This window comes from Oryzias latipes, chromosome 7 (assembly GCF_053564925.1).
Source record: "Oryzias latipes strain Hd-rR chromosome 7, Olatipes_Hd-rR_3.1".
NCBI classification, from domain to species: domain Eukaryota; kingdom Metazoa; phylum Chordata; class Actinopteri; order Beloniformes; family Adrianichthyidae; genus Oryzias; species Oryzias latipes.
In genome coordinates this window covers 17,854,073-17,873,203 of record NC_136243.1, presented here as the reverse complement: position 1 = coordinate 17,873,203, position 19,131 = coordinate 17,854,073, and the positions used below count along the sequence as shown (strand labels likewise).

Genomic DNA, 19,131 nt, shown 5'->3' with positions numbered 1-19,131 from the left:
TTACAACAACACCACACAGCACAACCTGCTTTCCTCTGGAGGCATGAGGTCTCTTCCTGTCAACAAGCTCTTAAAAGCCCATTGCAGACCAGTGGAAATCTCTAGGAAGAAAAGGGGTGCACACACAAAAAAAAGACCTGTCAAAAGAAACCAAGAGAGAAAAGGAATCAGCAGCAATGTGTGGAAAATGCAAGAGTGTCTTTTACAAAAAAAAAAAAATACTGAAGAGTGTTGACCAGTCAGTTGTGCCATGACTAATATAAGATGAGCAATATAAAAAAAAAATTCAAAGTCAGTGTCAAGCCAATTAATTTGTGCAATTCGTACACACATTAATTCAAAGTACTTCACAAAACAGGAAAATGCATTAAAATCACAATACATAATGGTGCAAAGACAAAAAACATGCATAATCATTATAAAATGTACTTTAAAAGAAAGGAAAGATAAAATAAAATAAAAAGGGGTGTTGATAAGAACCCTTCAGTTATATACACGGCTAAATAGGAATGTTTTGAGTCTAGATTTGAACCATAACACAGTAGAGGTCTGTCTAACAACCTCAGGAATACTGTTCCAGCTTTTAGCTGCATAAGATTAAAACGCTGATTACCCTTGTTTAGTCCTCACTTTGGGCACCTGCAGGAGGCCGGTCCAAAATAGTTCATATGGCGCTAACATGTCAGAGATGTGATCACTTCTTAGTGACCATATTAAATTTCCAATGCTCCTTTTTACATGTTTTCCGCTTTTTCCCCAAAAATGATAAAATCCCCTAGTTAAGATGAAAGGATTGGAGGCTTCTTAAGGCTGGCTTCCTCCCAATAATTTCCAAGGTCATCCACAGATACATTTGTGCATGGTAGAGGGCATAAACCCACATTCCTATTATAGTCCTATCGTAAAGTTTATTGTTTCATTTAGAGGTAGGGACTCATGCATTACATTTTCAAAACATTTCAGTACAAAATGTGCAAGCAATAAAGGAACGCCCTTTTTAGCAAGTTTGCCACATGATCGCCGTTAAAGTTTTGAAAAAGTAAAAACCCACATTTTTTTCCCAAAGTAGCTTCTCAATCATGCTCGAAAGGTTAAGAAGCTATATAAATCCGTAGGAAGAGTTTCAATTTGTGGTTGTCCTAAACGTTTTTTTTTTTGTTTTTTTTGCCAATGTCAACAAAACTTTGATGGTTGTTGAAGAGCTGACTTTGTAGCATCTTTCGGAAATTATGTAAAGATTGCTCGAACAAAAATGTTCTTTGTTATATTGTGGGAAAGAATTGTCAAATGTTCTACTTTTCCACCAAATGGCCACCAACCCGTATAGGTCCCATTATTGGTTTCAAAACTTTTTGAGCATGCGACGGGTGTCAAACTTTCCCTCAAGAATGCAGTAAATAAGAGGAATTCTGACAACAAACTGGTTCTTGCAGACCAGGACTGGCATAATTAAGAATTGATGACCTAGCAGCTGAGTATAAAGAATAAAAAAGGGCAACAAAAAAAAAGAAGTGCAAAAAGTGCTAGCAGGAGTTTCAGTCAACATTTATGGGTGCTTGGTTTGAATTTCTGTGCACTGAGAAGAACAAACGCTCAGGAATATTTAGTTCACTTTTCCTCTCCCTCTCATGTCATCACCATATTTTTCTGTCTCCCACATCCCGGCTTCGCTGTTGTTTCCCTTTTCCCTTCACTGTTTGTGCTTTATCTAGCATAGATGTAATTATATGAACTTCCCAAATTGTCTGACAGGTGTCAAGGGCATTCTGTTGCTGGGATCTCTTCGCTACATCTACCACACAAACACACAAACGTGCAGACACAGAACAACAAGAGCATTCCGGTGCAGTGTGATGTGTTGTTAATAGGTCTGTCACCAGTGACAGGTGGGTAGAGTTGTCACTGGCACATCCATGTGAGAATAAACACATTTGGATTGTGTGACAACTTTTAAAGCTTCATAAACTAGGTGACCGAACACTATTTACTGTAAAAAAAAAAAAAAAGAAGAAAGAGAGGAGGCAGGATTGATGGATGTGTCTGTAGTGGGGCAAACAGTTATAAAACATTTGAAAGTCACGTCAGGCTAAACAATAGGGACGATACTGCGCTCCATCAGAACAAGGAATCTTTATGAGACAGTAAAGATCAAGGAAGTTTCAAAACAGGTCAGTATTGTGGCTGTATGTAAAAGGTATCTTTGACCAAGTTTGGTATTCTGTCTGTGAAGACATTAAAAAGACCGACCTCACGATCAAGTCCAGGAGCCACCGTCACAATGTCCCCAGTCTCACTGTTGATGGTGAACATATTGGGAATAGGGCTGTGCGGAGTTTGGGACAAGATCCGGTAGCGCACCATTCCATTAGCCGTGGTGTTGTCGTCCGCGTCAAATGCCGACAAGTGCATCACATATGTACCTGATGAGGAAAAGAGGTTTCTGTTACAATCTGTGTCCAAAAGCAGCAAAACAAAAAAGGGGGTTGGTTTGGTTTCAACAACAGACGCTGTAATAATTTTGTTGCTAGCATAATTATGGTAACTCAGATTATGGTTTTACTCAAGACACAGGTCACAGTTGTGTCACCAACACTAACAACTCAGATGACAAAATGTTATGTTTTCGAAGACAGGAGTTCATTCCAAAATGTGGACAACTAAGGCCAGAAAAGTAACCGTCCACTGTACAGTTTGTAAAGAATGGTTCTCCACCCAAGCAACATAATTTATTGATTACTTGTTTCATGATAGTAGCTCAGTTAGACACTATTCTGCCAATCATTCTGAAGATTGTATGAATAACAAACATTCTGGTCCATTCTTCCATCCAGATCTTCTCAAGAGCTGTAATTTTTGGGAGCTGTTGTTGGAAAAAAAACAGACTTTCAACTTGAATAGACTGTCTATAGAATTGAATCTGAAGACTGACTAGATCAGTCCAGAACATTCACATCCTTTTTACACAGTCACTACTTTGTTGCTTAGACAATGTGTTTGGGATCATTGCTGGAAGATCCAACCACACTTCAACCTCAATGCTCTCATTGATGGAAGCGGTTCCATATACTGTACATTGCCCCTCATGCTTTCCTTTTCTGGAAAAGCACCTCCAAAGCATGATGTTCCCATGATGTATCAGTACAAAGCAGATTTTTCCAGCTTTTAGAATGTGATGGAATAAAGTTAATTTGTCTGTTGTTGTTTCTATTATAAAGCTGTGCAATGTCTGAGAAGGGCTTTGTATAAAGATAATTTGATTAGATTTGATTTGAACAGTCGAAGAGTTACGGTAGTTTAATGATTGGGTGCTATGATCTGTTGTTGGCAAAGGCTATGAAGTTATAGAGTTTAAAAAGAAGAAGCAACAGGTTGGTTGGTGAGGTTTGTTTGTAGGGGCTTCATACTTGTCTTTTCTCCACCATTATGCAAATAAATTATTTAAATATCGTACTATGTGATTTCTTGGATTCTGATTTTACATCTTGTTTTTCACAGTTAAGGTGTACCCCTGAGGAACCCTACAGTCCTCTCTCATCTCTTTAAGGGGGAAAACGTGTTGAAAGGTGAGTGCCAAATACTTTTTTTTCCAACCACACTGTATGTTGTAAAGAAAAAGCTACTGTCCTTCCATGAACAGATCCATTTTATGGTTTCCAGCCAACACACAAGCACATAAAAGTCAGCCAGATCGCTGCCTGTCATCCAATCTTTCCATCTCTTTCACCCTCTCTCTTAGCTGATTCTAATTGCCAGAGATAGTGATATCATGACACTGACAGCCCATGTCCGAAGATAATTGTAACCGCAGCTCCCATTTCAAACTTCATTACATTTCAAAGCAACATTTGTCAATGACTTGGCCAGAGGGAGCACTCTAAAGCCCTCTCAGCGAGGCAAGGAAAAAAAGCTGTTATGAACAGAGGAAGGGAGTAGAAAAGACAGCAAGAGAGGACAGACTCTGTTTGGTTTGATTCCAAGTGGACTGACTATCACTTCTCCACCCAGCATTTTTTTTTTTTTGCATGTCCCCAAGATGGAGGGATCCCGAGAATGTGATGAAGAATCACGATGTGCCACACATCACTGGGGTAATTTCATTAAGCTGAACTCTTAGGGGGTTTAATGTGAACCCTTTGTACGGGGGTTCTAAGATGTGCCTGACAGGATTACGTTTCCATAATGACGCTTTAATTTGCAAACTAATTCAAGTCTGTAATTGGCCTTCCATTGAAACCACTGGAGCTCTAAATTCTAAAAGTCTCTTTTTTTCTGATTATTGTTCAGCTGAATGTCGCGCATGCCACTGTGGTGTGTGGGGCACCGCTGAGTGAGAGAGGAGGAAAGAAAGACATGAAGTGGAGAAACGAACACACAAAAGAGAGACAGCACATAAAACTAGCACCTGGAACTATCTTCAGATCAACTGTTGATTTTAGGAAAATGGCTCATCTGGTCAACATTTCCATAAGGCCTCATGCGAAGATAGAGAGTAAGCTAGTGGCACTTTAAAGCATGGCTAATTACATTTCAAAGGTCTTTACCAGCATCCTCTTTCCACTGTGCCCGTTCCTGTGACCAAATATCTATCTATATAAAACAATGAATAAATCTGGAAGAATAACCTACAGCAGAATTTCTAATAATCTGGATTTCCTTACTTTAGGTTTACATTTACTTACTCTAATTTACTTTAGTTAATAATCATTTACTTAATGTAATGTGATCAAAGTATGTATTGTATGCTTTACTACAGAAATCTCTACAATAATTACACTGTTTAGAGAATGATATCTTATTTTTACATTTTAATTAATTTGTTTTGTTTATTATTAAGTGCATTTCTTTATTTGTCCAATAAATTTATTATGTGGTTTTTGTATTAGTGTCAACAACTAATGGTGTTAACTATCAACTAATGTTTCAAATCAAATCAAATCACATCAAATCTATGTAACAGGCCTCACTTATTTCTCTCAGGTACTGTATTTTCCACACGATTGCTCACAACAGCATTTAAGGTGCAATGAATGCTCTGCTTTTGAACTTCAGTCATATACGATGTATTAAGGTGAGTCAGCCAGACTTTATTAACTGCGTTCACACTAACTCTAGAACTTGTTTGTGACACGCTACACTTTAGCCATGTTTGAAGCGTTACCCAAGTTAGCCTACTCAAAATGCCTGTGACTCCCAGCCTTCTTTGCAACATATAAAAAACAGACAAACTGTGGCTACGCCAACATACCTGTGCAACTTTACAACCTCGCTAGTAACATGTAAAAAATGTCTGACACTGCAACATTGGCGTATTGACAATACCAACCTTATTTGTTACAGAATTAATTTATATATAAAGTGCTCTGGATTGTAATTTTAGTGCAGTTTATATGGTAACTGAACATCTGAACATGTAATAAGGACACTGTTTGAACATTAAAAAAAAAACAAAAGTATATCCCAGATTGCATTAGATTTTAAGATGAATTGCAATTCATCTTGCAATTTAACAAAAATGCTTTTATCCAATTTATCTTTAGTTGTTTTTTCTACATGTACATGTTGCCGATTGGTAAAACTTAATTACCTGGCCTAGAACCTTCATCCACAGAGCCATTGTACACCTGGTTTTTAAACTCTGGTCTGTTGTCATTCATGTCAATGACGAAGATGTAGAGATCGATGGGGTTCTCAACCTGGTTCCCGTTCATGTCGACTGCATGAGCTCGCAGCTGAAAGACAGAAAGCAGTTGTTTAAAGTTTCAACATTGTATCTGGAATATTCCAGATCCACTTTCTCCACATTTTGTCCCCTGCTGATCTCTTTTGTTGGTCATTTTTTGTAATTAATCAGGATATAGATCTAAACCACTTTGTAGTAGTATTTTATTTCCAGCACTGGCTTTTCTTTTTCATATCAGATCAGATCATATTGCAATTCAAAAAAAAAGATTTGCTTTTATATTTTATACCAGCGCAGAGTTGTCTGGAACTATTTTACAATAGTGTATTTCCATTAAATGGCAGTTAACAGCCACAGCAACAAAGCTTAAATATGTATTATGTGTCAAAAGTCTTCTATGTGTGAGTTATAATGCAAGGTTTGCTACTTAAAGATTGCATCTAACCTAAATATCACTGTCAGCGTTCCTTAATATGGCTGAGTTTGGCTGAGGAAACCTCGTGGTGGTTTTATGCCAAACCAATGTGAAAAACATCATAAATTAAACACACACAACAAAAGGGAAATTTTCCGTTCCATACAAAAAAAGGCACAAAACCCAGGTAGATTCTAGAATTTTCCCATGAAACAGTAGTTTTATCTCTCAAGCAGCCAAAGAAAACATCTTTTCAATTCTTAGATTAAAAAACACGAGGCCGGCACAGGGAGACGCAGATTTTAGCCCCCCTCGTGGCTACATAGTCAGGCTATTAACCTTATTTACTCATATTCTTTACGTGTATTCTCGTAAAATATTTGGCTTTTTTTTATTCTTACCTGTTCAACTGAGTTTAGTTGGTCTGCTCTGCTGCTGCGAGGCATTCACTTGCTGCACTGTATGCTCACGTCGCCTTTAGTCTTGTAAATTTACGACTTTAAGCCTCGTAAATTTATGACGAAAAAGTTGTACATTTACGACTTTAAATCTCGTAATATAAGTTTTTTTTTTTGTGGCCCTAAAACTCACTTGTGATCTAAAAAAAAGCTAAATAACCAATTCAGCAGAATAGGAACAAGAAAAACGTTCCAAATTTGTCGTTATTAGGTTAGCTGTCATGCACCTAGATGTGTGAAATGTGTTGGTTTAACCCCCTTATTCAACCGCTTAATGCTGAGTGTCAAGCCGGGTGGCATAGGGTCCCAGTTTTAGAATCTTTTTTATGACTCTGCCGTCGAAGTAAAATTTACGACCTTCCAGTCTAAGGGCTGAAACCCTACCAGAAAGAACTGGTGTAACAGGTGCAAAATAATCACTCCACATATTCAACTGTCTTTTCTTCCAAAACGGTGACTCCATGTCCCACTGAGCTAACTTTGACTTTACTTTCTCTGCTGCATTGTTTAATCTACTGACCCATTTGCTATCAATGCATTGCACTGTGCAGTGCAGGATGCTAAAAGCCCCCCTCCCTTCGTATCTAAATCCAACCATAATTCAATAACAGCAGGGGACATATATTAGTGCTATGTTTAAACAGGCCAAACACACTTCTGAGTCCACATTAAAGTTATTATCTTCAAAAACAGGAGAAGAAAACAGACAGTCACGGGCAAACCTCCTCATTGGTAAGAGTCAGCATCCTGGTAAAGATAACAGTAGACTACAAAGCTTCAAGGTTTTAAGAATGCACCTTGTTGCATGGCTGGTTTTCCGTGAGTGCTCATTGTTTTGGAATAAAAAAAGAGCTGATGTCTACCTTTCCTCTGCCCTTGCATGAAATATGGCGTAAACAAAACAAAGACCTGAAAGTCAAACTTCCATGTCGTGGTTTCCTGGATAATGATGCACAATGTGTTCCCCAAGGTTTTCCAGATCGGGAACGTACATTTTTCATACAATACAATTTAACTGCATCTATATGCTCTTACAGCGCCTATTATGAAAGATAAATTGAACAGCAACATCTTTCTCTGTTTGTTTACCTGTACAACATAGTCTCTTTTGCCTTCCTGCACTTTTCCCCCAATTACAGACTCAGCCAAGCTGACCTTTCAGTGAATTTAGACTCTTTACAAACAGCAATTTGCCAGAATTCTAATGCAGGAGATATAAAGGCAGCGGAGTCTACTGATAAAGGAGAAAGTAGACCTCGTTAGATCAATAGTATTCCCTTGGCAGCACAATAAAATAAAGTCAATTCCAGGATAAATGAAGGCCAAACAGAAATGGTCTAAATCAAGGAAATGATAAGCTTATCGCCCCCTGCCAAAGAGGTGTTTTGGCTCAGAAGTGCCATAAATTCCCAAACATTAATGGCAGTATCATGACTCACTTTTGATGTGGGTTTACATCCTTTTTTCAGGCACAACAAGTCCAATTCTTTCTCGCCTTAGTATGTGCAAAAAGTCCGAGTCTTTCCAGAAACTGCATTACTCGGCATTTCTACTTTTTTTAAACACAGAATCTATAATGATAAAAAAATAATTCTGATTCGGCCTGCCAGCATTTTGTCTGTCCGGTTTTTGACAGTTGCTTGGCAACCGTGTTATCATAAGAATCCAGAAAACAAGCTTAATGAGCTCAGAGCAGAACACCATAATCATTAAGAATGAATATTTACAATTACAGGATAATTCACTTAAGCTCTATTAAAAAAATAGAGTTCCCAGTTTGTTTTGGATGTCAGAATTATTACATTTTAAGGAATATAGAAAAACAAACTTTGAGGGGTCATATTTGCTTAACATTTATATGTTTAAGTAAACCTACACCAAGTTGGCAAAAGGAGAAAAGTAAACAGACAGATGTATTTTATAACAATGATAGATTGCAGTCAGACGCTGACAAGCGTTAGCCTGGGATGCAATGATCAGCAGCTGCAGAGCTCTATGGAATCGGACATTTGATAAGCCTTTATTGGTGATCTTGGACACTACATTTCTGCTTTCGGCCAATAAAAGAAGAATACCCTCAACAAAAAGTAGTACTTTTAAGTATACTACAAGTATGCTTAGTTAAGTGAAGCAGTATACTTGAAATTGACTTTACATTTTGTTTAAAATGTTCCAATTCAGTCAGAAGAAGTGTTAATAGTACACTTCCTACACCACATGGTCTGCAGTATACTTGCTTTACTCATAATCAAGTATACTAAGCAAAACAAACTAACTGGTACCTACTATTTGAGAGAAATTTTCAATTTTAAGTCCATTAACTGATATACAATAAAAAAGTGCAATATCTTTCTAATTTTAATCAAAAAGGCCTTGGAACTAAAATTAATATGCTACCGTAAATGAAAAAAAATCTAAGCTAAGCTAAGATAAACAAAGGTAAGCTCACCAAACAGTGGCTATTTGTGGATTTTTGTCTCCAAATATGGATAGTTTAATCCTATCATTGACCTTACAAAGAAGCAATATTTTAACCTGTTATTTCGGGGCAAAAATATTTCACTTGCAAAATTTTTCAAATAAATAAAAAGAAAGTACAAACATTACACTGATGACTGACTACCTGTTTGACAATAGCCTAACTGCTAACAGCAACACAGCAACAACTGAATCCTAAGAAAGTAAAAAGACCCTTGTTTCTAGAAAAATTGTCTTGTTTTCTGTCTTACTAGAAAAAATATTCCTATAAAGTAGGTTTTTTTGGGCGATGTAACTGGTAACTATAACTACAATACTATAACTATAATTGCTTTGTGAAAGTAAGATTCCCAACACTGGCTTCCAGGATAAAGCCCCTCGGTTTACCGTTGTGATGTTTCTGCAGAGCGAGGGAACAAACTGGGTTGTTTGTTGTGGCTACTGTGTCATTCCTGGGGAGTGTTGTCGCAGCAATGTAGACCAATGCATTTTACTTGAACCCTATTATGCAGGTTTAAGTAGAGTGGGTTTAATGTGTCAAAGTGACATCTGCAGCTGACATTTGTAGCTTAACACCAAAGATCTTTCAACCAAAAGTTGATAGCAACTGATTTGAATGTTATAGCTTTTTGGGGTGTCACCCTGCAAGTTTTGTGCGTTTTTTCTGCTCACTTTAAAAATAAATGATTCCTCTCTACATTGCAAGTTTTTCATTATAATAAAACCACTGCTATGTTCTCACTAGAAAACAAATGTGGTAATATGACACCAGGCACAATAAATTATTAATTACCCCAATTTTTGGCTTTGTCATTGTTTTCCCAGATGACATTTAACTTATTGATGTCTATCAAGTGAATGTAAAATCTTAATTGGACATTTCATCATCCACGGCACCCCCCTTATATCACATGACTTACGTGATAAGAGGATCGATGTTCACGATCCAGAGGTTTTGTGACAAACATCTTCCCAAGCTCAGGATCAATACTGAACACTTCGTTGGGTGGCTGATCCGCTCCCACGCCGGTGATGCTGTACCGGATTGAAATGTCTTGGTCCTGGTCTGAGCGGATCTGCATCACACACAGAGAGATAACATGAATGAATAAATTATTCAATTAAAAGCAGACGGCACAATTTGCATATAAAGACAATTCCAAGTGCTTTACAGAAAATGGTAAAAAAAAAAATTCAAAGGAAATATCAGAGGAGTGATCATTAAAATAAAAATGTAAGGAAAGCTAAAAAGAACTGATTAGAAAGTCATCTTGAAGTAATGCCGATGTGAACTTTTGAAAAAAAAAAACACATTGAAATATAGATGAACAGGTGAGAACAGCTTAATCTTTAACCTGGATTGAGTGTTTCACCTGATCTAAAGCTACTTTGACATTGACCTTGGTGTGTTCAAGCAGCCACTTCCAAAGAAAGATCTATGTAAACGTGCTAAATGCACGTTTCAGACTTCCATGTTTAAAACTTTTGCGTTCACTTGTTGGTACACAAGTTTTTAAGTCCGTTTTCAGGTTCTACATGCAAAACGCACGCCCACTGAACGCGTGTTGAAAGTTAAAACAGTTGAACTTTGGCCAATCAGGGACTCAGATTTGGTAGTGACTTGTGGGTATTATAATTTTCAATTCACAGAAGGGCCAACCATTTGAAGAGTGATCATGGAGGAGAAATAAATCATTTTGGTTTGTGGCCAACCAGAGTTCAATGACAGCAAGTCTTTCATGTGAAAGAAAAAGCCTGGACTGAGATTTTTGAGACTTGCATCGCTTTAACATTTTCCACCAAGCCTCTGTCAACCGTGAGTACATGTGCTAGTCCAGCAACAGTCCAGTGTGAATGCCTGGTGTGCATTGGGCATTGGACTTTCTGGAAATCTCTTCCAGATATTTGGAGCACTGAAGCTGAATGTAGCTTTTCCATGTTTGGTTTTTACTATAGGAACTGAGTCAAAGCTATTTAAACTAGCAACAGAACTTTAAAGTCTATTCATTGCCGGACAGTGTGAAGATGACATTTAACTTAGTCCACATCAGTCCAGAATTGGACTGATGTTTTAAAGTTAAAAAAATCAATGTTTTAACTTTTCTGCAACACAAAGCTGGTAAGTCTAAAGGTGAGAACAAAATTTTACAGCATAAATGCTAGCCACCAGAACTTATGAGCACACACAAACACTTGTTTGGTATTTGCATCCTAAATGCATTCATGGATTGCTGCTGCAGGGAGCACTGCATTCTGTGAAAATATGAGTTCAACATATTTTTATTGCTCCTTCTGGCAGTCAGGTAAAACTATGGATATATGGCTTAAGGACATGACTTGGAGACTGCAAAAACTGCTCTGAAAAAGGAAAATAAGCTGGAAAACTTCAATAAAAAATGTAAAAAATGTTTTAATTAGAGTAAAAGCCAAATAGCTGGAATAAATGAAGTCTAAAATCAAGAAGAAGCCACAGGAGGAACATAATTTAATAAGTATGGGACATGAGAAGCAGAGTGTTCTTCTGAAAAATTGCCTGCATTTTGGTTCTGCTTTCCTTGACAGATAAGGAACTAATAGGTGCAAAAATTGATGCCCTCTGATTTGGACCAAAGTGCTGCGTAATTGGGACTCATTTGAAAGAGTGGGTCAATTTAGCGTGTAAAGAGAGTTCAAATCCTCAAGCTTCTCATTTTTGTCCATTAACGACATGACAACCTGTGAAATCAGCTGGTCTATCAAAATGACCCAATCATACACTTCAGTTTCCAGGCAAACACAACAACAGTGCTCATACGCTCCCACTCCCACTGAGAAATGTACACCCTTTTTCGTTTTAATCAAAAAATGGCGTGCAGTAGATGGGTAAAACTGTCCAAAGTTGTCTCTATCTTTCAGCACTCGAGTAACCAATTTAGCCTCACTTTTTGACACAACAGGAACCGTGCCCTGCTGTGGAGATGGTTGGAGCTGCTAACAAGGACGGGAAAAGGACATACAGTATTAGACAGGTGTCATCCGGACGACTCCAACTGTTGGAGTATAAAAGCCCGTCATCATTACCGTAAACGCTTGCCTAACGCTGCGGATCACCCCCTCAAGCTTTAACATGATCATTAAATACCTGCTACACGAGTACAATGGATGGGTCGTTCAAATCAAATAAAAATAATCACTTATACACACCCTGCTGCCGAGACTGCCAGAAGAGCTGTCGCAGTGTCCACTAATTCCGGTTGTGTATGTAGGAATAGGTTTCTTTGGGGAATTGGGGGAGGACAATGTCAGACTGCTTTACACACATTTCAGTGAAAAACCACTGACAGCTATTATAATTAATGAGCTGCCGGCATTTACTGCTATTACTTTTAAAGCAACTCTCACCAGGAAAGACAAACCCACAAGCAGATGTCGTATTTGTGGCTGTAGCATAAAAGCATAACTGCTACCGTGCGATGCGGAGGCATCGGCAAGATTTAATGCCGCTGCCTGATGTTTTGTAAACCGTTGGTCATGACTGTAGACTGAGGCAGTCAGAAGGCGATGACGGCCACAGGGCGGTTTCCAGCCAGCGATTCAGCTGGCGGCAGCTCTAATTAGATGATGTGTAAATGTCACCGGACGGCGGCCGCCCATATCAAGTGCCACCTGATGCTAGCCGCCAAAGGGGAAATAAAAGTGGGCCATTCTTTAGACAAAGATGCTTTCCAAGAAATCTAGCAAGGGCAAAGCCCCAGTGTCCAAGAAAATGAACGTCCAAGTGCTCCAAACACAGCAGGAGTCGAATCAATTTATATGCAGGACCCACGGAGGCCAGAATTTGTCAGATTGACGTTTGGTCACTGCCAGGCCCCCAGCCCATGTCAACAGCTCTTGTCGAGTGCCTGCGCTGCTACGGTACAATTTGTAACAATCAGACAGTGGCAGCACAGGGGCAGGGGAGTGGCAGTATGACACTGGTTGATTGTCAGACAATTTTGGGGACCTTGGAGACCCTCCCATCAGTCAATGCTACCTTCCTGCTATCCACCTGTCTCTAGACTGCAACCGGGCGACCTTCAGATGTGCCTGGGCAGCAAATAACTGGCCGGTCGCCATAAAATTTTAACTTTTTCTTAAAAACTTCTAGAAATTTAGGAGTTTTATTTGACTGGGATTTATCATTTCAGGGTCACATATCAGAAGCTTGTAAAATATTTTTTCATTTGCTTAAAACATTCCTCTTTGGACAGGCTTATTACCAGGCTAGCTAGTAATCAGACGATATTTAACTTACTATTAACATATTTAAATTACATTTAATAACAAAAACAGTTAGTTACTAGTAGGCTGCTAGAATTTTGAAGCTAGGGAAAGTATGGAGCACTGAGGTTCTGTCCTCTATTCTCATCTACTTCTCCTCCTCCTCTCCTCTATTCTTGATAATTTATTTGTAATTTAGTTCTTCATGTCTCTGTCTGGTTCAGTGCGATTCATGTGTTGTCCCTCTTTCCCACTCCTCACCAGGGGAGCGGAAGTGATTTCCAGATTCCAGTTGGCTTGTCGTGCTCCTGTACCTGGCCATGGACCTCGCCTCTGGCTCATCTATTCTCCTGCCCCTACTCTTGGTTGTGAATCCTGCCTTTGGCTCGTCTCGCACCCCCAGCCGTCCCCCAACTCCATCTGGATTAAGCCTTTATGCTGGACTATTTAAACATGTAGTTGTAGAGTTAGATAAGATAATTCTTCTCTAAGAGTTCTGGTACGTCACCTGTCCGTCCTGGAAAGGATCCTTCCTTCATGTTGACATCCCAGAGGTTTCTTCTTTTTTTTCTGGAATTCGTTTTTTTAGGAGTTTTTCTTTACCGGTAAGGGGGTTCTAAGGGCAGGGATGCCCAGTTTATCCTTGTCTGTTAAGTTTAGTTTAGCCATGACCTATCTAATTCCATGACTTTATTATGATTTCATGTTCATTATACAATTACCAGTATGAAACCTATTGAGATGAATGTTGTTGTATGGACTATATAAATAAAGTTTAATTGAATTGAACAAACGGTTTTATACATTCAGCATTGTTTCCTCTTGTCGTACTTTTTCTGTCCTCGTCGCTCATGTCAATGATCCCTCCTCTATTCACAGACGGGGGCCGTGTACTGTAATTAAAATACCTTCATCTCATAACCCCTGAAAAGCAAGTTTACACTGAATAGTTGGAGGAAAGATAGCTCTCCGCAATGTCATTAGCTCCTTCTGTAACAATTACTAAACTTACAATTGTGTTCAATAGGGGCTCTACAATACATAATCTGTTTGTGAATAGTCGCTTGAGTGTGCGGGTGCACAATTGAGCCCCGCAAACACACATTCAGTGCTCACTTCTTTTTTTTTTTCTAAGAAAACAAATTACCTAAAGAGAGTTTCATAATAGCAGATTGTGTTACCTTCAATTCTTTTATTATGCGTGCTCAAACAGTCCACGGAAACCAAAGTAATGAGAAAGTGCTGCTGCCATGTTGTCCGGTTCATGATTAATAATGAATGTAATAAATCTCATGTGTATTTGCATTAAGGAATCCAGTAATGGATGTCGAGAAAATGGATCAGCGAGTTCTGGCTGCATGTTATCACTGTCTTACTTTAATCACAGAATATTGTGATAGGCAGGAAGTAATTTCAATAGCATGTCCCGCAACCCCCAATCCCTACCCCACCCCCGCTTGTCATTTTGTTATTTTTCCCTACAGAAGAGGAATGTGTTGGGAAAAGGTGTTTTTAACCCAAGATAGTTACTTTTCAATTTTGAATGCAAAAGTAATCATTAAATTGGCATTTTTAAAAGTTTTTTTTAATATGTCCTGTTTTTTGTTTTTCACTTGTGGTGTTAATAGTTTAGTGGCAGAGCTACAATTTTCTATATGAAGGGTCAGGAGGAGGGCAGAAGACTTTGGAGGGGTGGTAAAAGATTGATTAATAGTGAATAGATTGATGATTTGTTAACCTTTTGTCAATAATGATAGTAATGTTGACTCAAAACTGGGGGGCAAGTGGGGGGTATAGCTTTTTCCTGGTAGGGGAGCTACCCCCTTTCCACCCTGTAGCTCCGCCCTTGCTGGTTACGCATATATGTACCCTTACACCAGCCATGCCGACTTGCGTTCAAGCTGCGACTTTTAATGACATGTAAATGTGCCTCAACCCGAATTTCGGGATTCTGCATCATGAATGCTTGCTTTCACACATTGCTACAGTTCTTAAGTCCGTTCACGACCTCTACCTACAGAACAGCCATTCATTGATCGCGCTGGATGTTCCGGTTGAACTTCTTGGGTGCTAAAACGTGACAACGCTGAACTATGACCAGTCAGGGACTCGGATTTGATAGTGACGTATATGTAGCTTCCTTTTCAAAGCACGGAAAAGCCAACCGTTGCAACAATTGTCGTTTGTACCCAGCCAGAATTATATGATGCCAGGTCTTTTATATCGGAACAGAGCTGTGACAGAAAAAGCCTGGAACAAGATTTGTGGTTTTTGCACCTCTCCGACATTTCACACAAAGCTTCTACCAATTGAATACATCCCTTCCCTGTTTATTATCCGCTGTGTGACCATCACCATCAGCCACATGAGGCCGGTGTGTAGGTACATTCTATGTATCTCCAGGTTAAAGAGTGGTTATGAAAAGTTCCACTTAAAAAGGCCGACTGTGAAAGCAGAAAGCAGACACCGTCTAAATGACCCATTTGTCTTTGGATCAAAGCGGTTCTCTTCATTAATGACAGCTGTCTGGGTCTTCAGCAGATCCCATCAACAAGCACAGCACTCTCTTCCTTGGCAAAATGAACTAAAATGAGAAATTATTATGCCACAGGGTCTTTGGGGAAAACATACAAGATAAAGAGAGAAGGATGAATAGATCGTTGCTCTCAATTTGAAATTATTGTTACTCAAGAGTATAAATAAAAGTATCCAATTCTTTATACTATCATTGTCCTTAAGGCCTTTTAAACTGTCTGTCTGTAATTGAAAGAGACAAATTATCAGCAGGGTTGTATAAGTAGGCTATGAACAAACATTAAGGCCATTCAATACTTGCATCAGGGTGTAGTGTCATAACTGCTTTTATACGTAGGATTAGCTAAAACCCAAGGGTGGCTAAACTTATTGCACAAATGAACAAGTACTCAGGTAAAAATGTCAGATTTCACCTCAGGCCTCTCCCTCCTTTAGAAAACGTTCTGGCTGCCATCATTCCAGATAAATTTGTTTTCCAGAATAATTCAGATGGTTTCTTATAAAAACTAATCATCTTGAATATTAATTTAGGTTTTTAGACAAAGGTAATTTACAAACAATTATTTTGGATACAAATTGGACTCATGAAAAACACATATCTGGGGGAAAAAAAACATAATTAATTCCAACTTTGTGCAATCTTCTACTCCACAGGCAAAGATGAAAAGTTGTCATAAAAATGATAATTGCATCACAAAAACTATGACACCCAATAAACATGAAAAATGGTTGACAATTTAAGAAAATTTAGTAGTGCAAAATTGAAATTAGGCCTAGAAGGGAAATTAATTTATATTCTCAAACTATTGCAATCGTTTAAGCACAGCTTTTAACAATACCTAGAGTAGATGATTCAATTCAAGTCACAAGCAAAGCAACAATGCATTTAATAATATATATACAGTAAAGACCAAAAGTTTGGACTCTCTCTCTCTCTCTCTCTCTCTCTCTCTCTCTCTCTCTCTCTCTCTCTCTCTCTCTCTCTCTCTCTCTCTCTCTCTCTCTCTCTCTCTCTCTCTCTCTCTCTCTCTCTCTCTCTCTCTCTCTCTCTCTCTCTCTCTCTCTCTCTCTCTCTCTCTCTCTCTCTCTCTCTCTCTCTCTCTCTCTATGTATGTATATGTATATATATATATATATGTATATATTAATAGCCCATAGCATACAAAGTGCTATACAAATAAGCAGAATATAATAATAAAAATAAAAACAATAAAATATAATAAAATGTTCACGTCAACATGTACACAATACAAATAATTTTCACACACGCATACCTATGCATTCAAATCAACTAGTTTGAAATATTTCATTCAGTTTTCTGCTTTGTTGGGCGTCTCCTTATGAGCTTTCTTTGGTTGTACAAAAAACAAAGGTCGCTTTCACAGCTATGTTCAAAAAATACATTTTCACTTTAAAAATTGGCATCAATTAAATCATTTCAATCAGGACTAAAGGGTTTATTGATAACTAGTTGGAAAAACAGTGGTTTCTTCAACTTTAACTACCTCTGCAGCACTGGGGCAGCTAGGTGGAGATGTAGCAGAGGTAGGACGCGATTGACCTCTGATCAGAATATCGCAGATTCTTCTTTGCTGCTGTGAAAAGCTGCTTTTCTTCATGTCAATATCAGCTGATTCACATTGAATGTATAACCAGCTGAAGAGTTTCATATGTAAAAAAGCCTGTTATTTATGTGAAATCGAATGGGTCGACAGATTAAAGGTATGACGTGTTGTAAATATTGTAAAATCAATGCAAAAAAGATTTAGAAGGAAATCGATGCAAAGTACATTAAATAAAATATCTGAAATTGTTGGCAGTGATGAAAAAAGGTGTTCTTTTCCACTTTCTTTTCTACTGTTCTTGGTCTTCTTGACTCACTTATACATTGTTTCTATCTTCCCATGTTTGTTTCCTCTCGCCTTTCTGTGCTAACGTTTGGTTTGCGGTTGTGTGTTTGTGCCGTCTGCCGTCCATCCAGGTCTCCCTAGCACAGAAAAGGTCGCCTGGATCAAGCCCTGCTGATGTTTAACATATGGATCGCCTCCTTTCAGCGCAGCATCCAACTTGTTAAAACATCCACATTTGTTGAGCTCTGCTCTCAGCATTTCCCCATGCTGAATTACTCATTCATGTTTTTTGTTACTTGATAGTCTTTTGGACTCTCACAGACACTGGGGACATACACATTCTGTACATGCGAAAACTTGGCAACGCGGTTGTTTTTTTTTTTTTGTTTTAACAAACACTGTTGTTTGGAAACGGTATGTTGCGGTTTGAGGGTTTCTAAAGTCAAGAAAAACAACTACCAAATGCAAAATTCATAACACTGAGGAATGGCAAATACTATGTTTAAATATTTATCTACACCTCTGCATTTTAAAGCAAAACAAAAATAAAAAAAAGCATTCAGGAACTGTGATAACGTACTACATCTAAAGTTTGAAACCCAGGCCCAACCTGTACAACATTGTATTTTGTGTCAGAGATTTAAAGCCCTAGAGCAGTGTGAGTTTAGCTTTAGGTGTTAGGACATGCATTGTGCATGCAATGCACCACATGGTTATTTCAGTGATATTCACTGAATGACAGGTTTGGGGAGGGCTTAAAGTTTTGACACAAAGTTCTTCCTGCAGCTTTTCAAAGAAAGACAGCAAACACTGCAAATGCTATATTTTCTGATAGTAAGACCTAAGTCACAACTGAATTTGGGTTGTTTGTGGACAAAAAATAGGCAAACCTGTACAGAGAACGTAGGTGGCCCGTAGGTAATACCAAGGTTGACAACCGCTCGGTGAGTGTGTAGAGCTAAAATGTTTGTGTACGCTTATTTTCCAACGGGTGAGATGCAGGGACGTAGTACATCATTTTTATGCACACTGCGAAAAAGCCCCTGTTAGTGCTGCTCAAGTTATAAGTACATACTCTTTGTGTGGTATCTGACTTTTTCAATTTAGAAAATTAGACAATCAGATTGTAGTTTGTGTGGGCATTCTACAAACACCATGACGACTAGTGTGGATTAGGATCACACGTACGTCATAAGTGTGTCCAACTTAAATGATCTTGACGAATAATTCACGATACACTTACCAAACAAAAATGCTACGTTCCATTTTCACGACGTCCCTTGAGGGGGCCGCACAAGACTCAAGGGAACCTCAAGACACACCTGCAGTGCCTGAGATGTGGTTGTTACTGTCTACAACCCCCCAAACGTCCGGACAACCCAAAAACCCAAAGCCCCCTTCCAGATTGAGCCTCCCCCAATCTGGTGCATGTGACTTTGGTTTAAATGAGCAGGAAGTCATGCTGATGGGAGTTAC

The 19,131-nt window shown here is 38.6% G+C and overlaps 1 protein-coding gene across 2 annotated transcripts in view; it reads right to left on the bottom strand.

Annotated features, from left to right (window-relative positions):
- Window positions 1-19,131, bottom strand: part of LOC101175079 (cadherin-4) — a 336,814-nt gene that overhangs the window by 41,472 nt on the left and 276,211 nt on the right. For both annotated transcript variants that reach the window (XM_023957138.2, XM_078950415.1), the window contains 3 exons: window positions 9,952-10,107; window positions 5,585-5,729; window positions 2,248-2,420 (listed from right to left, as the gene is read on the bottom strand). In XM_023957138.2, the coding sequence (XP_023812906.2) occupies window positions 2,248-2,420; window positions 5,585-5,729; window positions 9,952-10,107 (474 nt within the window). The remainder of the gene's footprint in view (window positions 1-2,247; window positions 2,421-5,584; window positions 5,730-9,951; window positions 10,108-19,131) is intronic.